Source organism: Opisthorchis viverrini, assembly GCF_000715545.1.
Source record: "Opisthorchis viverrini unplaced genomic scaffold opera_v5_103, whole genome shotgun sequence".
Lineage (NCBI taxonomy): Eukaryota > Metazoa > Platyhelminthes > Trematoda > Opisthorchiida > Opisthorchiidae > Opisthorchis > Opisthorchis viverrini.
Window position 1 is genome coordinate 112140 of NW_008751758.1, and position 24912 is coordinate 137051.

Below are 24912 nucleotides of genomic sequence, written 5' to 3' on the forward strand. Positions count from 1 at the left end.
ACGTGGCTTGACCGTTCAAGGCGGTTGGCATATGCGAGCTTTTGGACGGAAAGTTCGGTGATATCGTCCTCAGGAGAGATGGGATCGTGACAACGATCGAGGTCGTGAAAATGGTCGATGGCATTTGATCTTTAGACGTTTTAGAAGATCGGTCAAATTATCAAATCTGGCTTGTGGTTGTAAGATGGTACAAATTATTGGATCGGAATCTGTGGATGTTGCGGGCGAAAGGTATGAGACGGATCTAACGTGGTGACTGGGGTATATCTCATCAATCTTGTCCACCATTTGAGCTGGCTATTGCCGGCTGTGATCATAAACAAAAGCGCTGACGACGCGGGACATAGAGGATTGGAGTTTGCCGAGCCGTGGTTGTGCCGCTATCCCTCCGGCGAGCTTAAGTCTGCAGTGAAGACTGCTCATATGTCGAAGCAGTTTAGACGGCGACCCATCACCAGGTTTGACTGCATGAAACAAGTGCTTCAGCATCTTAATTTCAGATTTGTCCCTCCTAATGATGACAGCTACCCGAAGCGTAAGGATTTTTCTTCGGGGATATCCCCCAGCTGATCTACTTGTTCGCTACTGTAGTGGTCTGGCTACCTAATAAGTTACTTTACTAGGAGTGTGTGGCAAAGAAATAAAAATAATAACGCTATTTTGGGTATACAACAATAAGGAAGACAGATGAAACAGACTCACTAATAACTGTTTTCTTTAAAGTAGTTCGTCGTTGGCCCAGGTCAGCGAATAAACAATGATCCAATTATGGTCTTCTAAACACCCCCCACATATAATAGATTCCGAAGGTGGTCTGAAATGTTCTGATACCAGAGTCAGCACGTGAAACTCGCGAAAAACCTCTGTAAGCCCGAGTGAAATCAGAGGAGAATGTCGAAGCACTAACCGCGTTTGTGTTGTGTGTAATTGTACACACACTTTTGTACTTCCTTGTATGCAAACGAAAATCGTTTGTCCAGTTGACAAAATACGTCATGTTTTAATGGAAGCAAAAGAAACATAAAAACCCCGCGGCCCGAGTGAATCACTGGCTGAAACAAGTTAAAACGGCAGATGCATGGCGTCATATTTGAAAAGCATGCAAAGAACACCTCTGGTAAATTGGGACGCCATCTAGACGCCCACGTAAAACCGGTACATAGTGGATGAGTGAAAACCACTGGCTATTGGACTAACGCTTTGAACTGATCAGAGACTAACCGATGGACCGGGCATCGGCAACTCGACTGACCAATCGCGAACGTGTTGAGCCTTTTGGCGGCTACAGTTCCCATCCGAGCGAGGGCGTTGTTTCGACACGGATTCACGGATTCATGGATTGATACACAGGATCGAGGCTTTTGCCCACGTTTCCCGGGTCGGTTTTGTTCTTGTCGTTCAGCGGCTGTCGTTCGTTTGAAAGGCACAAGTGAAAAAAGGGTGTAGCACTGCTCTTTGTGTTCTCAGCGCGGGACAGTATGCGTGCCAGCGCGAGGATTCGCATAAATGAGTGTCCAGTAGTGCTTTGAATTGGGTTCTAGAAGGAGCGTAGACAACCGTCGGAGGAAGGTCATGCCACGCACCTACTACCCGAAATNGATTTCGAATGTACCGCGCGTTAGTGGTTCGATCAGTAGTTCGTACCTCGTTGCTCGTATCATCCTTAGCGGCCAGAGAAAGGACTCGCATAAAAATCGTCTAGCAGTGGCTTGAGGTGGGTGCACGATGCTGCCTCAACCGTCGGGGGAAGGGTATTCCACGCACCAACTATCTTAAATGAGAAAATTTTTTGCCTAATGAATGTGTGCGCTCTGAGCTTGAAAATCTTCTTACCATGCCCCCACCGTGTGTTTGCTGGGTCAACGGTGAAGAACCTGTTGTCCGAGCTTTGTTCAAACAGAGCATGAGTAAGAATTAGGTTCTGTCGGAGGCGACGACAGAGGGTTATCAGCTTGTCTCATTGAACAGGGGCGAGATGGCTCAAGTGGCTAGAGCGCGAATTTACTGACAGGAAGGTCCGTGCTCCGAACCCGACCTCTGCCCCTCGACTTCCCCTGTCTAGGCTTGGACAACCTGGCAGTATCCCAGCCTTCATGCAACCTTCGGGTGGCATGGCGGTGAGGCACCGAAAGGGTGCTACGGCTGAACGTACGATCGCGAGGCGGGTATCGTAGTCCACGAACTTGAGGCCGGCGACCATTTTCGTAGCGGCTGGCTGGACGCGCTCAATGAGGGTGACGTCTTTCGTGTGTCCTGAGTAGACAACGTGGTTGACGTATTCCAGGAGCGGTCTGACGTAGGCCCCATAGAGTATTTGGATATCCATGCGAGTAATACGGGAGAGGTTGCGTCGGATCATCCGTAAAATGGCGAATGCCTATAGGGCTGATTTCTCATGGTGCAGTGAGAAGGACAAGTTTGAGGAGACGCAGATGCGCAAATCATTTTTGGCGTCTATTCTCGTGATGTTTCCTGGTCCTTTCTCACCATGCATAACAAAGGCATTCGCTGAGTCTCCTCCAAATGACATATAGACGTACTTTTCGTCATTCAGAGGAAGGTGCCAGTCCCACGACCACTGCTTTGCAGCGTCTACATCCATTTGCAGGGCACTGGCATTGGAAATCCAGGATTTCAAGTCGTCCGCAAAATGTAGACGTGGACTCGCAAGAACATCTGGAAGGTCGTTGACGTAGATCAGAAGCAGCACTGGTCCCAGGATGGAGCCTTGAGGAACTCCAATGGAGACCGGCGCTGGAGAGGAATAGGTCGAGCCTATTCTCACTCGGAATGATCTGTCTGATAGGAACGCCTTGATCCAGCGAAGGATTTTCCCTTGAATCCCGTAAGACTCGAGTTTGTGGAGCAGCGGGACGTGTGAGACCCTATCAAATGCTTTTGAGAAGTCGAAAAATATGGCATCCGATATGAGTCCTTCGTCCTTTCTTGGGTTAAGCTGTCCATGAACACGAGCATGTTTGTCACGCAAGAACGGTTTGGAAGAAATCCGTCTTGAGCTGGAGATATCAGATTGCTGGAAGTAAGGTGATCTAGGATGGCTCGCTTCAGAATGCGTTCACTCACCTTTCATGGCACGCTAGTGAGGCTTATAGGTAGCTGGCTGCCAGGCGACAGTCGGTCACCAGTTTTGTAGATTGGCGTGACAATCGCCGGACGGTCTGTATTCAGCTCTTTTGAAAGTGGAGAATCACAGTTTTGTAGATTGGCGTGACAATCGCCGGACGGTCTGTATTCAGCTCTTTTGAAAGAAGGTGGAGAATCTCGGTGACCCATCTGGCGAAACTCATTGTTCTGTTTGAACTGGATAGAATATGTCTGGAAAAATGGAACACATCGAAATTCGTCCTTATCTTCATAGATTGCCATCCTAGACTTGAAAGTTGTTTGACTCTGTGAACCGTCAGGAACCATAGGAATGTTTCTGGACCAAACGTATCATCTCATGGTTGCAGATGAGCCCATTGAGATAGCAGAAGGTTCGTCTATTAGAGCAGCTGTATCGGTCCCGGCGATCCCGAAAAATCGTTCATCTGTAGCACCCTTCTGGTGCCTACCTGCCATGCCACCAGAAAGATGCACGAGATCTGGGATACTGCCAGTTTGCCCAAGCTTAGATAAGAGAAGTCGAGAGGCAGAAGTCCCGTTCGAACCATGGACTTTCTGGTCGGTAGATTTGCGGTCTTCGCAGATGTAGCTCAATGGGGTGCGTGGATCCCAAACTTTACCTTTAACGCACAGCTTTTGCCCGATTTCCTCAGTGAATGTTCACTGTCATTCCTGTATCCATATGTTAGTTATGCCAGCTACTGCTTTGGTTGCTTAGCCACTTATCTCTATCTTTCGAAGTCATTAGCGGCAGCTGTCAACACTGTACAACTATGCGGTTTACAGCCGAAGGAATTGGTCACTGACTCCAGTGCTCGTCCTTGAGTCCAATGTGTTCCAGAATATATCTTCAGTACCATTATAATAATTGGAGACAACACCACAAGTGTTGACACTGATACTTTGCTGCCGTACAACCACAGTTTATTCAATCGTACTTAACGTGAAAAGAAAAAGATGGGTGGGGGATTGACATGGTACTGGTCTGTTCCAAGCATTCTAAGGTGCCTGCTTCTCCAAGTGCTCAGTCAGATAATCTGAGAAGCTGACCGCACGAACGCCATTTACATCGATTAGCCGCCATTTCTTGCAGCGCCTGCAGCCAAGTGGAGGGAGGGGCTCGCAAAGACCCTAGCCTGGAAGGCGCCAACTTGGGCTCGTCATATTTTTTTCACACTCGTCTGCCAAGTCACACGTTGTCCACCTCGCAGTTGGCGCCATTCCGAAAGCGGCACGGTTAACACTTGTTTCGGCAGACGATGTTTCGGCATGTGTAGCCCGGTCGAACGGCAACACTACCAGTGTCTTCCCTCGGTGATGGCAAACGTTGTTGTGGTCGGGAAGGAAATAAGTGGACTCAATGGGTGGTGATAAACGCCCTCTGCAGAGAAAACCAAGGCATTGCGTGTCATTAAGTAGACTCTTCTGGCACGCTGATTTTCTGCAAAGCCACACCATGTGAGCTAATGTGAGTGACTCCAGATCACTGGTGTCTTACAGGACTGTTTCCTCTCTCAGAACTTATTCGTCTAGTTGTTTAGACGACTTGTTCAATCTATCCCGTTCTCGAAATTTGGTGGATGATTCCGAAAGAGCCAGCCAGACCTGCTGTAATTGCCCATTAATCCAGACTCTTCCAATTGGTGTTTCTTCGTCCATCGGTAATTTTATGCTCTGCAACGATACTCGAAGGAAAAACCTTGCGAACCATGTACGATGAAACTTCCCCCGTTTCATCTTGGATTACGCTGCTCAGGCGCAGAGGTCCTCTCTGTTAGGAGGCACTCCTAACGGACATATTGCTCAACATTTCTCTCTCTCTGTTTCAGCCTTTCATTGGACTGTTTTGTTCCATTCCATTCTTGATTCTTCGAATCTCGATATTGGCTGTTCAGTTGCTGCAGTATAATTTCCTCAAAGCTTTTTATCTTCTCAGTTTCGTGTGTAACTGACAAGGTTGATTGACTGATTAGTAGAGAACATAACACTCTCTCACCCTCAGTTGGCCATGATTGGTTCGAGCATATCTGCAGAAAACCATCGGACCCCTCTCACCCTTTCTAGAGAACAGACGCTCACGCTTCTTTTCGGAGAATTAGATACTCCAGAGGCTCTTCTGCGTTCATTTCGGTTGGGTATATCTCCGATTGCCACCGATTGTGCATGCAGTGCAACCGCGCTGTTCGCTGCCTCCGTGTGGTGTCTTCAGTCCGCGAAATTTGGCTTATCTATAGTTTCGCATTATTTAGTTAAACATACCGAAACGTCTTTTTCATAAAGGAAACTACTCACAAGGTTGCTGAAAACTCTTCGACAGCCTTTTCTTGAAGGAAACTACTCACAAGGTTGCGGAAAACTCTTCAACAGCTCACGACCGGTTTCGTCTTTCTTGGGGCTCATCAGCTGGGCGCAGTCCCCGAGTTTCCATTAACCTTCTATTGTAGAATATTATAAACGAGAGATTCAGTTGAGTCTCTCGTGAAAACCAAATTGATCTGCAAATGAGTGTATTTCTCGAATACTGATAGGTTAATTTTAATGGATTTGATGTAGGTTAAGCTTGTACACAATTCTCCGATAGCTAGCTGTAGTAACCTTGCGGTACTCTCCGACCCATTCAGGCCTTAGTGGTGCCCAGTTGCAAGGGAGCCGAACCTACTTGCAGTTTGATAATTTTTCCTCACTCACTTATGCACCACAAGCTTCAAAACCTCGTTTTTCGTTTGACATATGCAAATCATAAATCATTCAGCTGTAGTACCTTTTCGGTGCCTAAATGCCATGCCACCAGAAAAAAGCACGAAGGGTGGGATACTGCCACGTTACCCAAACCTTGACAAGAGAAGTGGAGAGGCAGAGGTCGGGTTCGAACCACGAAGCATCCAGTCATTAGATTTGCGCTCTAACCACTGAGCTAACTATCTTGACATATTTGGCCTTATTATTAGGGATAGCACTTCTCACGGAGCCTTAATTAGCTAGACCGAGTTCTTGTCCTTAGTCCGATCTTGCGCCACCCCATCCGAGTTATATTGAATACTCAGAAAGGATCTTTTTACTCATCAAGTTCGGAATAGCTCAAACCAGGAATTGGATGGTGTGGCCCATTGAGAGGAAATGAAAGTTATTGTGCAAAGTTTGCTTTTTCATGGTGTCGTTCGAATTTAAAGGCTCAGTTAAGATAATCGTCCTTGTGCGTCACTGAGGTTGCTGCCACCCCCACTTTCTACTCAGGTTCACCGAGTGGATGTTTTTAGGTGTAGCACCGTGTGTTTATAGTAGGCAGGCAGTGTACGCTCCCCTCTACTCTATTTCGTTCTTCGCTCCATCGTACGTCTTCAGTTAAATAAAATGACTTACCATTGTTTTTACGCTGGCGTCACAGTGATTGATCTTGATGATGTTGCTTATCCCATTTTCCTTTTAGACTCGTCTTCTATACGGCTTATGCTTGTCGCCCAAGTAATTCAAATCCGCGTTGTCCTTGCTGGACAATAAGCATGAATCGACTATTCCGCTCAGAGGTTCTACAGCGTGATCAACTTTATCGACTGCTGGACCACAGATACAAGTCTACCGGTGTTTCCTTTGTCGAGCCCATATTCCAACCCTTTTGGCGGTGGACTGCCAAGCATGTACCCCTCACTGTTGCACCAAACACCCTAACTTTGACCGGACTGATTTCAAATGTCATCCCAATTTTGCTACTTTTATACTATAGTCCAAATTTCAAAGATGAGGTACTCATTCTTTGTCTATCATCCAACCAGGAACTTTTAGATTCCAGCTTTTCCCATCCTCCTTTTCGCCTTTGGTATATTCATCTACATGACACTCGATGCTCTCGATGGCCTCCATGCTCGACGTACTAACACCTGTTCTCACCTTGGGGAAATGTTTGACCACGGCTGTGACGCCATTTCCATGTGTAAGTGCTTATCGTGCCACGTGAAACCATTCCCCTTTCAGATCTACTGCCCCTAGCCTATTTCGCAATCATTGGCTTGGGCGATAGTCCCACAGCGATGTTCATTGAGTTTTTCATCTTGAACTCTATGTTCTACACGTACCAGTGGCAATCGTTTGTTAGCGGTTGTATGTCCTTTGACAGGTTGGTGCATTGTTTCCCATCTCCAGAATTCATTTATCTTCGTAGTTTTAGCGTGTCGGAATCAATTATGTTCGCCATAGTGTTTTCAATATTGTCAGCCATATTTGGAGTTGACATGTGGCGTTTAAAGGTGAGTGGTGATACTTTTGGCTGTTGTTATTTCTATTCCGCTGTTTGGTTTACCGGTAAACAGGTGTATTGAGATAGGCCATGAATGGCCTGTCTTCGGGTATCGTTTTCTGTCTACAGAACGCTTTTTCTGGCACTTCAACCGTCGCCCACTTAGCTGCATTCCCAAGGGCGGAGAGTTTAGGCGAGTGACCACATTAGATGCCTCAGCCCTCGTTCTCCACTAACTTCAATCTCGACCACCATCACATACTTCGGATCGTGCACCAATCGATTTAACCATATTTTGGACTCTGCGTCAAACTGCTCACCATTTGAAAGGCATCAGTTGTTTAGTTGCTTTTACTGTAACTTCAGGTATGCTCACACTAAGCTTCCATAATTCATCCTGATCTCAACGCTTCCAAACCTACAGGGTTCTTATGTGGAGTTTAGTCCCAAGTTCACGAAACAAACCACCTCTCTAATAAGACATAAAGTAACTACTCGCTCCGCTCCCTCTCGTTCCTCAGTTACATTTTGCAACTTCCGCCACCTGAAACTTTGTCTTAGTAGTTCTTCTAAGTAGGATATAAATTTACGGAATCAGTGACTCAACTCATTTACAGTCTCAGAGCCACTTTCTATTTGGTTGTCTTCGGTGTGGGGTTTGTGTTCACACTCTCCCATTATCTGTCACCTGCCAATCCTCTCGACTCACCCATATCAAGTCTTCAGTGGTTTCGGTTGAGATCAACCCCCCCTCCCGTTTGCACTTTTACCGCTCTCCTAGTAGGGAGCAGGAAAGAAACACGAGGGCTATGATAATGCTAGATTGCCCAAGCCTAGATAGAAGTCAAGATTCAAAGAGCGGGTCGAATCCCGGGCCTTCCGGTCGGTAACTTCGCACTTTAACTACCAAGCCATCCCGCTCTCACCGCTCTCCTAATAGCAGTAATTTGTTCGCATTTGTGCCTTTTTTGAATACTAACTGTAAACAAGTGAGCATTGTTAGCGATTCCAGTTATCACATCTTCAAGTAGTCTGCTTTTTCAGCCTTCACACTGACAGCGGAACGATATGTTTTTAACCTATCTCTCTTTCCACGGTCTACCCACGACCATTGAGTCGTGGACCTTCGTGTCATCAACCCTATTACCTAGTCTCCCTCTTATACATAACAAGGATTATATGACGATTATTTGTTCACATTCCATTCCGCCCAGTCGGTCTACTCCGCTAATTGTTTTCTGTTGCTGTTCTTCTGTCAATCAGACAAGCATGCATCTATTCATTTCATCCTATTTCTCATGGGATTCACCAGCTTTGGCCAAGAATTTCGCGGTTGTACCTCGGTGGCACGCACTAATTTGTTCGCCACTTCTCCAAACCCTTTATCTTTCCGCTAGTGCTGTGGTCTGGAAGAGTCGTTTGCGCGAACGTCGGAAAAATGGTCTTTATCTGTCCAGGATGAGTACGCGAATAATATCAACTGAAATGCTGTCACTACGTAGGACGAATTCATCGGTCGCAAGTCCACTGGACTGTGGAACGTGCGTACCAGAAGATTTCCTTTTCCTGGTCCTGACATCCTTTGTGTCAGTGTACTTTCTTCTAATCTTTTTCTGCGGGTCGAGGTGGCTCAGTGGTCAAGGAAGCGAATTTACTGACTGGAAGGCGCTTGATTCGAACCCGATCTTTGCATCTCGATTTCCTCTGTTTAAGAACCATGTGATGAAAACTCTGAGTTTTGTTGATGCTGTTCATCTTTCCTAATGAGGTCCACGTGACCTATCCTGCGCTTGGCTGGAGACACTGAATATATGGCAGTTAAGGGATGGCGTTCTTGCTGCCAGTTCCCATGTGAGGTGTCTGACAGTGTTGAATATCCAGATGCTTTGAGTGTTTGAAGTAGACTAACGCTATTTCCTACGCTGCCCCATTTTCCTCTTTTCCGTTATGGATCGTTTCAAGTAAAATTGACTTGATTGTTCCAGTGTGCTCCGTCAGTGGTGTAGTTCTTTGGCGGACTGGACCGAACCACAGAAGCTTCTGTGTTATGAGGACCAATTTTCCCCAGTAGAACAAACGTTCCCGGTATTTCTTACGTCTGTTTCATCTGGAAGGAGAAGTTGTTGCGACCAGAGTCCATTTCCGCTTGGTTTACTGTTATTGTCCCTTCTAACGAAGAAAGTTGACGGCGAACTACGAAACTCGAGTCTGGAAGTGAGCTGGCCATCTGTGGTATCAATTTCGCATATTTTTCCAGTCTAAAAAGTCCTTTTCCCATTCCACAGCTTGTTCCTCCAACTTGTGATAGTTGTCCGTTTTCATTCTCTCCGCCTGTTCACTTGCGTATTGCGTTTCTTTGCTCTACCCCGTTAAGGACCCTCTTTTTGGACTGCAGTTGAATCGACTTCAATTTCTAATAGTCGTACTTGGCTCAATCGTGCTATTTTCTCGAGCTGGCCAGTCCATTGCAGTGGACGGTAGCGGCAAGTACGGCACCACAGTCGCGGTATGTTTCATCTTGTCCATCGTTGTTACGGTTTTTTCGTTGTAGACTTGTGTGTGTGTGTGCGTGTGAACAAGGCCAAGCTACACAAAGTTGCAACTCTGGGTTACTGTATTTGTTGCTCGGATGTCTTAGGTCGACTGGTTCGTCGTTACTGACAGCGACAGTAGTGTTTCCATGTTGCAAATTTAGGATTACCCGCCGAAGACAAGCCAAGCAAAGGCTGTTGATTCATACGAGTGGTCCACCCTAACCACTGAGAGGAGTTTGCTTTTGTCCATAATTAGTCCGGCAGTTGACAACGGTCCGGTTGCAAATTGTATCGTCTCCAGCCAAGCTTGGAGTCTACGAGGATCGTCATCAGACCTCACAGACGTATGTCTATAGCGGTTGAACGATTACACCGTGTTTACGGGGCTCAGTAATGTGGTTTGTCTCGTATACTGAGCTGCGTGACCGTCTATCTTCCTGGAATTGACGATGCTAACATCCACTTCTTGTCAGACCTTACCATTCAACAGTTCGTAGAACCCAGCTTCCTAAAACGAATCGACTTGGATTGTTGCTTCTCTGTGTTAACTTTGCGCAGGCTGGATTCAGTGTACTTATCCGCGAGAGGAATTTCTGTCTTTATGGTATTTACTTACAATCCAGTCGACGGATGTAATTAAATATAGGCTGCATCTCTCCTCAGGACGATGGCGTTGTCGGTGTATTCAGGCTACGTAGCCCACATGACACAGCTCACCTGTACTTCCTAGGACTTACACGATTGGGGCGAGATGGCTCAAGTGGTTAGAGCGGAAGGTCTGTGGTTCGAACCCGACCTCTGCCGGTCGACTTCCCCGTCTAGGCCTGGGCAACCTGGCAGTATCCTAGCCCTCGTGCTTTCTTCGGGCAGCATGGCAGCTAGGCACCGGAAAGGTGTTACAGCTGAGAGTTTTTTTCACACGATTGTCCATTCCTCAGCGAATTTGAAAAGTTTGTGAAAGCTGAGACTTTGCCAAACACCAGAGGCTACAGCAACTTGTGTTGTCTGTTGCTCATGGATTCGAATTATAGACTCCGATGAAATTTGGCAACTAATCTGACTGGCCTAGAACTTTCAGGTTGCGCCATGGGCAGCACTATCCATTGAATAGGTCAGATGTCACACAGAACTCAGTAAAGCAAGCACTGTTTGGTTGTTGGAACGTGTCATAATGTGTACGTGATTAGCGCAACCTTTTCTGACGTGGTCTACTATGAGACTGCCTTGTTCCTCTGATGTGGCCTCATATCTCTCAGACCGATATCCCACAGTTCCGGCATGATGCCACGTCATGTGACGATGGTATAGAGGTACTGGAATCCAATGCGGTATCCCATAATCACCGGAACAGGATTTGTTGATTACGACTGCGAGATCGCTTTCATCTGGAGGTCCACTAATTCACCGTGGTTTATTGCGCCGCAATCAGCGTGTTTTTAGGGGTAGCGTGGCATCTCATAGTAGTTAGCTAGTGTTCCGTCCGCCTTCTCAGCCTCTCCTTGTAGTTTGTTATCAGTTGCTGATGTCAATTTGTTGACTTCACTGTTAGTCTGAGGTTGGAAATTTTTTTTGGTTGTAAAACTGTGGCAGATGCACACTGTGTGAGCAACCCTTAGGGCAAGTATACAAAATTGACAGCCCACACTTTCAGAATGAGTTATCTCTGCACTTGGGTAGATTCAAAAGTCTATAAAGATTCTGATCTGTTGGTATCGCAAAGAATCGTGATGTAGGCAAGGAAAATCAGCAAAAAATCGGGGCTAGGGACCATTCAGTTTATCGATTAACTGGCAACTACGTATCCAAGTGACAACTGTAACATCAGGCGGGAGTTCGATCGACTCAGTTTGATCTTTCTTTCCGGTGGAAAGTTTGTGTAAAAAAATATCGTTGCGGTGTTCCCCAATGTTCTTACATTCTTCAACCCCGTAGAGAGTTTATCCACCAGGAAAGACCAGAATATTGAGCCCCTGTGATAGACCCGCTCGGGTGTTGGGGCAAGTCTGGTGGGAGAATTTTTTCGGCTCACGGATTCTGTCACTCTTGGGAAGTGCGATGGCTGATATCATGTCACGTCGCCTAGATAGGTGTACTCTAGCTGAATTTCAGGATGTCACTTGGTCTGCGATTTGTCCTCAGGGTCAACTCGTCACCTGGTCAGTTTGGTTTGGTGTACTTTCAGCTGATGGTTTTCTTAGCGATAATTTATTTTTTTAGAGGCAGTTGACAGATAAGCGGCATCGTGTCCGACCCGCGATGGAACTGTTGCTACGACTGGACAAACTGCACAGAAGGCGGCAGTCGTTGCACCGAGAACCGTACTTTGTTCACTTCTTGATTATGTGTTCGCATTCCAATGTTACACGATGGTCGCCATGCGTTCTCGCCAATGAACCAGACTGGGTCGTGTGATGCCCCCCAGTTATTTCTCTCCGACCGGCTTACGGTCGTTTACACTTGGCTATGCACTCCGTCACACCACACAGGCTGTTTTCGTTTTTAAGCGATTTGACCTCCTGATGCCGACCAAATCATACCTGGTTTGTATGCACCATACGAAAACACGTCAGTTTGTTAGTACTCACGTTGCTAACTGCCGCACTGTATGGAACTTGAATGTTAGGGATGTGGTAGGGTATTTGTCACATAGTCTAGAAACACGTTAGTAATGCCACTGCAAAGTAAATTTAATGCCGTATCGTATATCCCACCGCAACGTTTCTCACATCGCCTCACAACGCGACAGACAAACCAGGACTACAAGAACCACTTTGCTGCATGGTATTCGTGCCGTTTTGTTCGCCGGTATCAAGCCAACTACTGCATAGTTGATACATTTGTCGTGAGAACAGTCCTCTATCTGGAGTCTTTCTTCGGCTGGAAGTTGTGCAAGTTTCGGATGCTCGTGGTGTGCGTGCGATCATCATCAACACAGACGTCACGGCGCTTCGCTGCTTTTAGAAAGTAGCACAAAAGAGAGAAAGGAACCCCTGCCGGTCTACCACGAGCAGCTACATTTTAGACAATCTGAGAAGCCGGTTGTTCGAACTTTTGCTTTATACTCGTCAGTGCTAAGTCAATGGTTGACCATTTCCAACCATTATTATGGACCTACCCAATTAGGTGATCACTAAAGCCGAATCATGTAGCGCAGACGAATATGTTCCTCGTTTTCCCTCCCTTGCATCATTCTTTGTTATCCCTCTAAGTGCAACTTAGCATCTTGAGGTCGCACTCTGCCTTGATTTCTATGAACTGTTCTCCCTTCCCTTCACCCACCGAAGCTTGGCCTCAGTCTCTGTTCCGATTGCTTTTGGTCTCTTCCCCCCTGCAGAACACCAGTGTCCTGTTTCCCGTCTGGCCGCTGTTATTAATAGTCGGCTCAGCTGTCTTCGTGTTTGTGCGGTCCCCGAGCCAAGTCTACATGCATCACCCTTGCTTATTTCTCATGTGCTTTGGCGCTGTGATGGCGAAAATTTCGCAAAATCTCGTGGTTAGTTTGACCTAACTGTTACTTATCTGTTCTCGTCATCCTCAGCATTCTTTGTGTAGCTGGGCCCCCATGTGGGCATAGACTGTAGGTCACTTAAGTCGGAGAGTTGTCGATCGCTTCGTTCCCGACACACAGTTTGCAGTAGAAAGTAGTTTCTCCTTTTTTGTGCAAACCTAGTGTTGGGTTGTTGCGATTCAAACTTAATACGTTCACAGTGTATCGACTTGTCACTACAAGAATCACTGTTATGGAACTCTCGAGTTTTCTACCATTGATTCAAACACATCGCACAGGATATTAGCCAACCGAATGGTACATATGCCGCGTACTTTGGATCGTGTTTATCACACAATCTCTACAAATTGTCAACATGGTTAGCACAGAACCATCAGAGTAGCTGCTCTGTTCGGGTAATCGAACAGACGTGTCGACATCCTTTGATCTTATGATAAGTTTCACTTGAACCCTAGGACAGGAGCATTTTAAGAAGTGAGCCGGTTCTGTCAGGTTGCTTGAAATGTGTCGTAATTAATTTGCACTTTTTGAAGATTCGTTGAGGGGTATCTGGAACCTCCTCTGGGGCAATTACTCCTCTTGATTGACCGGTTTTAATCATCCTAATTTACCAACAACTGCTTGCGTTCTTTCGGTAACAACGGATAGAAGACAAATCCACCCCAATAGCACTGAATTCATTGGTTTCATTTATTAGTTTGTAGTTTGATTCTACTATAACAGCCGAATCCCATGCAACATCAGTCCCTCTGGAGCGAGAAGGGCCAAGTGGTTAGAGGGCGAATTTACCGACCAGAAGGTCCATGTTCCGAACCCGACCTTTGCCTCTCGACTTCCCTTCGCAAGGCTTGGGCACTCTGGAACTATCCCAGCCCTCGTGCTTCTCTTGGATAGCATGCTACTACAGTTGAACGATTGATCTCTCCCTCTGGAGCAACGGTTTACAACCGATGTTGTCGGCAACAGTCGCTGTGTGGATGCCAGTGGCATCCTGAAGCACCACAACTTCAAGCAGAGTTGATACTCGGATAAATGTGCCATAATATCAAGCTGCAAATTGTGTTTCTGGTCTTGAATAATTCGAGGAGTCTGCTGCAGATTTCGATACAGTTAACCAATGCACTGTCTGACGGTTGTAAAATTCGCCGTGATGGCACGACATGTGGATTTAGGTTTGGTGGAATGGCCACTCAAAAACGGGCCCCCTTCGCCTTAAATGTCCGTTTCGGAAAAGGATAGACCATTAGCCTAATGGAATGTCAGCGAAACCTTACAGCTCCGGGAAAGATTGTGGGACAATACAACCCCCAAAAAACTCGCAGGGTAGTTCGTTCGTTAGAAAGTATATCTTTAGACATACAAACGCTGATACCATAAGGCAGGAGGATCGGATAATTGACCGGTCGACTAGGTCGATGAAACTATTTCAGCTGTTTCAACTGTTTCACGCCACTGAACATAAGGAGTATTCCGACAGTGCTGGGCATGCCCCGGACGGCTAAGCGATGCAAGACACTGAACACCCCTAGAATCGATCAAAACAAGCATCTTGTGGGATGGATTCTTTCTTTGCACTCAGGTGACTGGTTGCCACCAAGTGTTACTTCACAAACACAGGCTTACCTCTTTCCAAATTTCCCCAAGTTTACACTCAACTTGAGCTACAAGAGTACTGCAGAGTACTCTGCTGAGTGAGCTACCACGATGGCTCTTTAATATGCATTTTTTTCCAAACCCAGTCAAACGGTATCTTCGAGTAATACCAGAACCTCCGAGAAGGCAAAACAAAGTCAGAGCTGGGTTCCCATACGGTACTATTAATGTAAGGCATCAATTCACAACATATACAAACCTCAACAGTACATACTCGTCCACAATGTTCCACGTGGACCATAAAAGTACGATCCAAGTGAGCAAACAGACTCTCACGTGAGACACCCACATGTTCGCAAGGTCGGCCACAAAATGGCTAGATGACCTCAAGGTCAAATGAGTGAGGTGGCAGGGACAATCAAACAGACCCACTAAACACAAAAGTAGAGCGGCGGTCACAAATAGGGGCAGAAAAAACGTGAGGAATTTCAATTGTCAAAGTAATGGACGCTACGACCTTCATCTTCCTCCATCCACCATTGTTCATGAGACTGATTTCGATACACCCGCCCGACTATCTCCGCTTAATACCAACAGCACAGAAAGTGCACTCAAGGTATACCCTCAATCAAGCACACCAAGAGAACCGTTTGATACTCTCTTCCTAGTCCATTGTAACCCGTCGTTTAGATCGGTTCCATAGCATTTGGGTCGCAAAGAATCCTGAATGCGCGTCAAGCTGCTGCAGTTACCGCGGTAGAATGCGCGGCGTTATCAAACCTTCGAGTTGAACTGGCTGCAGCAGGATGAAAATAGGTTTTTCATTGATGCGCCCTGCAATTAGCAGTCGTTGTTCTGTGAAACACGGTGCCTATATAGGTTTCGTTTCCAAGTAAGACTTGCTTACTAGTTGCCCACCTATCTGTGAAGATTCGGAAACAAGCTATAACGCTCAGATGCTTGTTACACCAAATATGCGTGCAATCAACTCCTGACGGATGAGTTTTGTTGTCACTGGACAAGATAGGTTTAGAATCCTGCATCAGTAATCGAATTCGTCTCTCTCCTAAACAAAACACGCCCGGACGTAATCATTCGTTCACCGTGGTTTATCTTTGTGATGCCTGCTTTTGATCACGCTTTCTATCCTTCGTCAGATTTCGGGGGCGACATTGCTCAGTGGTTGGAACGCAAATTTATTTACCGTAAGGCCCGTGGTTCGAACCCGGCCTCCGCCTCTCGACTTCCCCTGTCTGGGCTTGGGCAACCTGGCAGTATTCCAGCCCTCGTGCTTCCTTTGGGTGGCATGACAACTAGATGCTGAAAGGGTATTTGAGGTGATTAGATTTCCATGAGTTATTTTGTGAAGCAAAGCTTCACGATTAATCATCGTTAGGCTATTGAAATTGCAACAGATTATGTTCCGTTAAAGTATCTGGTATGAACCCACTGAATTAGGTGCGCCAAAGACCAGCTTTCATCCGTTGTCTCTCCGAGCGTCCACAACACGCATACGCTCACCCATTAAACTCCGTTTTCCCGAGTAATTTTAAAAAAAATCGTTCAGCTGTATCACCCTTTCGATGCCTAGTTACCGTGCCACCCGAAGGAAGCACGAAGACTGGGATACTGCCAAGTTGCCCAAGCCTAGACAGGGGGGGGGGTCGAGAGGCAGAGGTCCGGTTCGAATCATGGACCTTCCGGTCAGTAAATTCGCGACTTATTTAATTTGATTTTTTGGCAACTTTCTGGGATTCCCACGACAGTAGTACTTTTCCAGGCTTTGGCAGGAACTGATCAATAATGCAGACACTGCAAGATATTGTTGCCAGTCGGTGTCATTGGCATTCTTGTTGCAGTTTCTATCCATTATGCCTGAATGAGTGTCTGGAGGTGGAGGCACCTCGGAATGATTGTGGAAAGCTAGCACTAAGTCCCTTTCCCGTCCACCCTTACTCTTTTCGTCACAATAAGGCTTTCAAATAAATCATGGCTGTACGGTAGTGAAGCATCGGTGTTAAACACTGATGTCATGCTGTCGATGATGGTGATGATGATGATGATCAAGAATGCGGTTCCTCACAATTGCTGCCACTGTGTAATTCTGTTGGTTGTGGCCACAACCCCGCAACCAAACTAAAGCTGAATATGTGTGTGTGTGTGTGAATCCGAAGGAATCGGCCATTTGTTCCTTTTACCCCGTCCTTCGTGATCGAATTTGTAAAATGTGTAGCCAATCTCCCCAAATTTGTGGGTTTTCAGAGCGGCATGCTGTTCGTCTGTTCAGCATTTCACATGTCAGACTTTTTGGTTGGTATGCGAAATAATGTCACCATCCCGCGGAACATTTTCTTCTGATATCACTAGTCAAAGCATAGGAATCAAATCGTTCAGCTGTAACACCCTTTCGGTGCCTAACTGCCACGCCATCCGAAGGTCGCACGAGGGCTGGGATACTGGCAGGTTGCCCAAGCCTAGACAGGGGAAGTCGAGAGGCAGAGGTCGGATTTGAAGAGCGGACCTTCCGGTCAGTAAATTCGCGCTCTAACCACTTGAACCATAGGAATCAAGTTGGAGATCATCGTTCAAAGGACAGTCTGGTATCGTTGGGCTTACATCCCTAGTGGCCTCGATCGGAACCGAGCACCCGAAGAGCCCATGCTATTTTTAGGGTATATATGTATAAATGACAGCTGTTCATGTAGAAATGAAGAGGTGGTGCCTGATATCTTCTGCGGTTATTTTCAAAGCCCGTGGTTGAGGTCCGCACAACGTTCACCACTTTCGACATACAATCCATGAGGGAGCATCCTGTGTACACGATATTCCCTTTCACAGTCCGGTGTCTCTTACTAATCTGTTGGGTCTTCATTAAATCTATTGCGATGCGTTAAACCCACTGCCCCACTCTCCTTCTCCTTGCAGATTGCCCACATGACGAAAACCGGCATCAGACGGTTTGATACGGTGATGCTTGGGCCGCTGTCTCTACTTGTCAACCTATACTTTGACTGCCCAGTCAACGAACATTGGTTACTATGGGCGGCCTGTGTGAGTTCCTGTTCTACTGCTCACTTTGAGAATCGTGGTCCCATATTCATGGCGTTTGATCCCAGTTGTTATTGGTTGTTATACATGAGATAGTAAATGGTGGTTAAGGCACAAACTTACTGACCGGTAGGTTCTTGGTGTGAATCCAACCCCAGATCCTCAGTGGCTCCTGTCTAGGCTTCTACAAGCTAGCAGTATCTCGTCCCTCGCGCTTTCTTCCGGTGGCACAGCGGCTATGCACCGTAGCTGCGTTTTCATGCAGCTCACTGCATCAAACAGTCTGCTGGGATCCAAATGCGCTGAGTTGTTGCTCTAATATGGAGTGTCGACAACGTTCTTTTCGTTGATCGGATTATGGAAAAAAATCGCTGTCAACTCAGCCAACAAGCTTTTTCCTCGTCCTCATCAACGCAGACCAGCCGAACACTAATAACATTGGTTATCAGCTCTGTTCTGTGACGTTTCTGTACTCGTCGCCAAGTTAATACACCTAGGCTGTCAGACCGCCGGTACGCGCCTGAAATAGACGAATTGTGAACCAGCTTGCTTGACCTCATCAAGAAAGGGATCCTTTGGCCTTGTCACGGCAGATTGTCTGTGTTCCTTTGAACTACTTCGATCCTTAGACATAGGAAAGTTGTCTGTGTTTGACCACTGGTTCCTCCCAAGCATTGACTGGCTCTGTTGGGAGACGTCGGATCACTAGTTGGTTCTCGGGAAAAGGAACTCTCTCACGATAGATGACTTACCTACGTTTCATCGGTTACGCTGGTTAGGATATGCACTTCGTATACCAGACCATCGTCTGCCTTGTACAGCTCTTTTTTTCCCAACCCCTTACTGATTGGAAGCGACCGCGAGGCGGACAACCTTTGACTTGACAACTAAGAATGGGAACACGCATCCCAACGGACCTACATGATATTGGAAAAAGCAGTTAGGTGTTACGACATGGAAAGCCAGAGTACACACTACTCGCCAGGGAATTCACACAGTCCAAGAAGTTGGGCTCCCCTCAGAACAGTCACTTTTGGTTGATTCCATGAGGCTTCCGACAAATAGCATGACAAATTGCAGCGTGTCCACATCTTGACATCAGCGGTTTGCAATACACTCATTCAGTCGACGGCATATATCTTCAGTGGGGGGCGAGATGGTCCAAGAGTTAGAGTGGCGAATTTACTGACTGGAAGGTCCGTGGTTCGAACCCGGCCTCTGCCTCTCGACTTCTGTCTAGGTTTGGGGAACTAGGCCGTATCCCAGCACCCATGCTTCTTTCGGGTGGCATGGCAGCTTGGCGCCGGAAGGGTGTTACCGCTGAGCGATACAATATATCCTCAGTCTGCCTCCTTACAACACTCGACTACTCAGCTGAACGTTAAATTGGTTTGGTGGGAAGCTTTTCGGTAAACAAACCCTACAGATAACCTGCATATTGAACTGAAACTCAGTTCGAAAGGAGGCTACATACACCTGTTTCATCCCTGGTGGGAATCATCACCACAGTGCGCACCGCATAAATCTCCGGAGAGTTTAGATCCTGCGAATTCCCGATTAGTTTTTGGCCACTGGTTTTGCTCAGTTGAATCTACCACTGTCCTTCAGTTATCCCGTTTGTGTCACGTGAGTTGTTGCTGACTGGGCGTTAGCCTGACGAATTCTCGGATGGAAGGCAAAATAAAGCATCCAGTACATTTCCTTGTAGCAACAGGACGCCCAAGTTAACCTCAGTATCTTGGTATATTCTGCCAAAAACAACAGAATCTGCGGTAACGGCTTCTGCTTGTATCAGGGATAAACATACATCCCGGTCGCACGGCGAAGGGAATACAGACCAAGTGCGACCATTCATTGAGTTATCGGAATGTTGGGTCCCGTTTCACTCGTTTCATCTTGCACCGATCGCAATTCAGGTCCTAAACTGTGCGTACTGATGCAGGCTGTTAACTCAAGTCAACAGTGACTACAAGGGTCACACAACTTCAAAAGTCCGTCTTTTCAGAAATTTCTCATTTATTTTTAATATCATAGAATGGAGCGGTGCAGCGCCATGCTTCCTCTTTCCTCTTCTTACTATTGTTTGCTTTCAACCGATGTGGCATGAGAGTATTGTTAGTTGTAAGTGCTTGCTTTCAAAGTCACCCTCAACTTCCTCTTCAAAGTACTAACCCTCACCTGCGCTGGATCAGCTGCAAGAGGTATTGAAGAGCAATCACGCCTTATGTAGCCACGTGACGTTTAGTGAAACGCTAGTGAAACGCGTGGCGTGATCAAACAACGTGCAAAGAGCAGTTGAGCTTACCAGGTGTGCTCCACACTGGTATTTTGACTGATTTAACCGCCAAGTCCTTTGGATTTTATCCTCGTGCTATCTTATTTCAAGAACAGCAAGTTTTACCAGGCTTCGAGAATGCGTGGTTGATTACCCGATCCGTCGGTGCTGAACCCGGTTGTTTTCACTTTTATCCATGTGGGTTCATTGTCGCCAAACTGAATTTCTTTCAGTTGCTCCTCTTCCTAAACTTTCTTAACTGCCGGGTTCACGTCCTGGTTGTGTGTGTATGTGTGTAAATACGGGGGCGAGATGGCGCAAGTGGTTGGAACGCGAATTTACTGACCGGAAGGTCCGTGGTTCGAACCCGACCTCTGCCTCTCGACTTCTCCTGTCTAGGCTTGAGCAACCTGGCAGTATCCCAGCTCTTGTACAACCTTTGGGTGGCATGGCAGTATGTAAATACCATGCGGTCACGCTGTTTCGATTGCTTTGTAAGCCTGTGCTGCAAAGAAACAGTATGGAACTAGTGGCGGGAATTCAACGTCATCTGCAAATCTTCCTTTTTGCTAATCGGGCCCGGATCTGTGCGCTTTTGTGATCGTTCCACGAATAGCCGTAATTGTGTGTTCGTTTCTATCCCACTGTAATAGGACGCCCAGTGCACCATGGTATTGGTTCTTCGTGCTGTAAGAGCTAGCGTAGGTTTGAGGCGGTGTGCGTTCACACACCAAACCCACAGGTGACTACCAAGTGACCATCTTTCCGCTGGACGACTCAACCTATAAACATTCAACAATCGCATCTTGGATCCGCACTTCCAATGAACTGCAAACGTCAATTGAATTCGTATTCAACCTACTTGTGGATTTCTCCTCTGGGTCAGACCGTTACATCCAGCTATTGAGCATGCCCAGAGGTTACATCGTTCGAATAGAGGTTCACCAGCGAGTGCGAAACTGCGTATGCAATAATAAAATTGGTACAAACCTCAAAACATGGGTTTCTATAGGTGGGGTCAGGCAGCGTCTGTTGGAATGAGGATCCTAGACAAATTCAGTAGGGGAAAACAATAGGCCTACCCAAAGGCACATGATCAAATCAGAAGGTTCACAAGACTGAAAGACCCACGTGACCCTATCGAGACTATGAGGTGGCTAACGAGTGGTTCGCGTTCAGGTCAAAGGTAGGTATAACATGGAACCCCCCAAAAAGAGCAATTACGATGAGGAAGAACATCAAATTCTGTCAGGTTGTTGTGACATTTCGGGTAGATGCTTGATGCGAAAACTATATACTCCATGGCCTACGCGGACCCTTTTTCAGTTAGTCACCTGCATGTTGTTGCGTTTGGGCGTGATGGTTCATCTTAACTGAGGCACATCGAGGGACGCCTGACGGGTCACAGTGTCACTGTGGGACGGAATTTCAGCAACCGTGAGGTTTATTCTTCATGTATCACACATTGGTCTTCAAGCATGTGGGTGTACCAGTGTTGTACTTGTGACGGGTAAACAAAAGTCAGTGGCCTCGGAGGATCCAGAGGATGTCGTGACGGGGTCTATACGGCGCCGTTCAAACTGTCTCTGCAGTGTGATTACCAATGCTTCGGCAAATAAATGCTTCGGCTAATAAAATATCTACTGAAAGGAAATTGGTATCTAAATGTGATCTGAACGTTACCGACATATACAGGAAAGAACCGATCCCGCATTCTTTCGGGCGATTGTTTACCAAGCTCTTCTGAAATTTTCTTGTTAGATTTAATCTGTAATTTAGCACGTCCAAAAATGTCACCCTGCGGCCAACAGCTTTGCCAGGTGATAGTGGATTTCAGTTTCATATAAAGTTTTATCGCTGTAGAAAGATTACTAACCGAATGCATTTAGACAAACATGAGAAAAGTTGTTGAAGTACTGTCCTTCTAGTCCGTTGTGTTGCGGTTGTATTCGTTCTCGTTGTAGTGTGACAGATAAGGTCAATGCACGGATCCGCAAGGCCTGGGCCGTGTTTGCTAATTTGAGACACCTATGGCGTCAGAGTGGTGTATCCCTGAATCTGAAGGGACGTGTGTATCAAGTTACCGTACGGGCTGTTTTGTTGTATGGCTGTGAGACTTGGCCTATTCGAGCAACGGAACTGAGATGCCTTCTGGTGTTCAACAGTCGTTGTCTCAGAACCATAGCTCGCGTGGGTTGGTATCGGTGTGTGCGTAATGAGGTAGTCAGAAAGCGTGTTTTCAGTTGTGCAACGGGTACTTCCATTGAAGAATGTGTCCAGCACCAGAAGCTGCGTTAGTTGGGATATGTGTTGTGTATGCTTAGCCATCGTTTGCCGAAGAGAATGCTGTTTTCCATGCCCAACTCAGAGTGGCGTAAACAGAGAACTATTGATTGCGTTTACTGGTGGTTGATCAGATGGTCATTGATCTGTTCGACGAGATTGACAGAGGAGTATGAAGGAGATCACGAAACGCTTCGGTGCTGTCGGTGCTACTTGCCTTTCAGGATGGGGACCGCGTGATCCCCAGTGCGCCTGGTTGGAGACACTACAAGATATGGCTGCCAATCGATGTCAGTGGCGTTCTTGTTGTCAATTTTTATCCAGATCGCCTGAGTGAATGTCTGGAGGTGTAGGCACCTGGGAATGGTAGTGTTAAGCTAGCACTAAATCCCTCCCCCATCCACCTTTACTCTTTTCTTCACAATAAGGCTTCTAAATAAATCATGGTTGTGCGACAGTGAAACATCGGTATTGAACACTGATGCCATGCTGTGTATGAGGATGATGAAGTGTACTGGCCACAAGATGCAGTAGTCGCAATGTTTTTTCCCTGAAAATTCAAACAGTCTCAGTTTATCTACGCATTCGACTCGGTGCGAACTTAGGATTGGTTGCATATGGGCACACGGCAAATGAAGATTTTAGGTACTGTTACAGCGTGGCAAGGAACGGTCGCATTAACGCAACACATCAATGAACCTAACTTTAATAAGGTGTCGTCATGTTCGCACAAGTCTTGAGTGAGGCGTGAGATCAATCTAGATGAAATGCATGTGCGGTAGGTGACTCTCACCCTTCATATCACACATGAGTGCTACCCAAGAAATGCCTGCCCTCCAGCAGGAGATGGATGCGTCGTCGGTTTCCGTTGGCCAGGCGAAGCTGGTGAGGAATTTTTCCACCGAAACGTAGTCAGTAGTTTATAATTTTGGGTCATTTCTGAATTTTAACAGCCATAATCATCATCATTGTCAGTTGTAAGAACGTACTTGCCGTACAGTGGTTGCAGGCGCCACAGTTTCGTTCACCGATGATTTGGGGAGGTAAATAGCTGCGTATTGGAGGCGGGACCTGATAAATTGGTGGTTAAATACGGCACCAGTGCACTGCCAGGTGGGGAGTTGGGAAGGTAGCTATGCATTGAAGCCAATAGCTTGGATGTACAAGCGCCATTGAGGGCGCGACCGGGCCATATCTGACAATGTCCCGAACCATTGATGTGGCCCGTCTCGGGGTCGCCATCCAGTAGGACGGCAATGACCAGCGCAGCTGAGTTTGCTGGTAATGGCTTTCATACTTCGCTGTCAAGTCATTGTTTGAGCGCCTCTGGTCAGCTGAAAGTGGTCTCTTCTGAGGACAAAAAACGACTGTACTATTTGACCCACTATTTCTTGGGTGCTGTGTAAGTTGTTCTCTTCAAAGGTACCGAGTGAAATTTACAGCTAATGAACTCTCTTCAGATCCTAGAATTAGGACTGCTGGATTCAGGACGGCGCAAAAGCTTTTAAATCCACGGTAGCACATTGACATCGAATTCAAGCGGCCATTCTACAACGACAAAAGCTTTATGATACCCTGTCTCCTCGCGCAGTTAAACGCAAGGGCTACTGTAATCTTAGTGGTTTAGTTACTCGCGTCGATTCTGATCGATCTCCCTCTTGCAGGTAGTTCTCCGAAATCGAAGCTCTCACTATCGTGTGTCGACCGTAGTAGCTAATTTGTCATGGTTTACAGCCAAGAATTATGGAATCAGTGCGTGTGGTCGACTTCTCCAATCCATCCTTTCCCAAACTTTGGGGGTAGACAACATTAGCGACTTTAGAACCATGGACCTACTGAACGCCAGGAAGAAATGCCTTGCCACCTCTACACACCTATCATAGAGGATTATACGGCCACTGTGTAATGCGATTATCAGAAGCGCCAGTACTTGCTAGCCTTCGTCTGGTTGCTCTTCTATAGCCTTCTTAGCATCGTAGCATCGTAGGACCTTGACGAGCCGATTTCCAGCCAGTATAGTACCGAAGATCATTGTGACTCCCAAGCCCGACCATCCAGTCAGGGTAACGGTCGTCGGCCGAGAGCTCGAAAGCCGCCCCTAGTTATTTGACGATGCAAGGCCCTTACAGGCTTTGTTCGTGTCTAGAGTGCCCTTATTACCAACACCCGTTCTTGCTTTCTCCACCATTCTCACTTGGTCACCAGCTTCCAACACCCCGTACTCCCGGTTGCTGACCCGCCTTGTAAATGTTCCTCTCTTCTCACATATTGTCAGTCTGCTGCGTCAGTAACAATGTACCGTGGAACCCGCCGT

At 46.8% G+C, this 24912-nt stretch overlaps 1 protein-coding gene across 1 annotated transcript in view; it reads left to right on the plus strand.

The window, feature by feature from the left end:
* Window positions 1-6553: 6553 nt before the first annotated feature.
* T265_13771 (hypothetical protein) overlaps window positions 6554-24912 on the plus strand; it is a gene marked incomplete at both ends in the record, with an annotated part of 29405 nt that continues 11046 nt past the window's right edge. The window contains 6 exons of the mRNA XM_009170456.1: window positions 6554-6866; window positions 6907-7054; window positions 7096-7367; window positions 9732-9863; window positions 13226-13384; window positions 17918-18043. Coding sequence (XP_009168720.1) covers window positions 6627-6866; window positions 6907-7054; window positions 7096-7367; window positions 9732-9863; window positions 13226-13384; window positions 17918-18043 — 1077 coding nt within the window. The remainder of the gene's footprint in view (window positions 6867-6906; window positions 7055-7095; window positions 7368-9731; window positions 9864-13225; window positions 13385-17917; window positions 18044-24912) is intronic.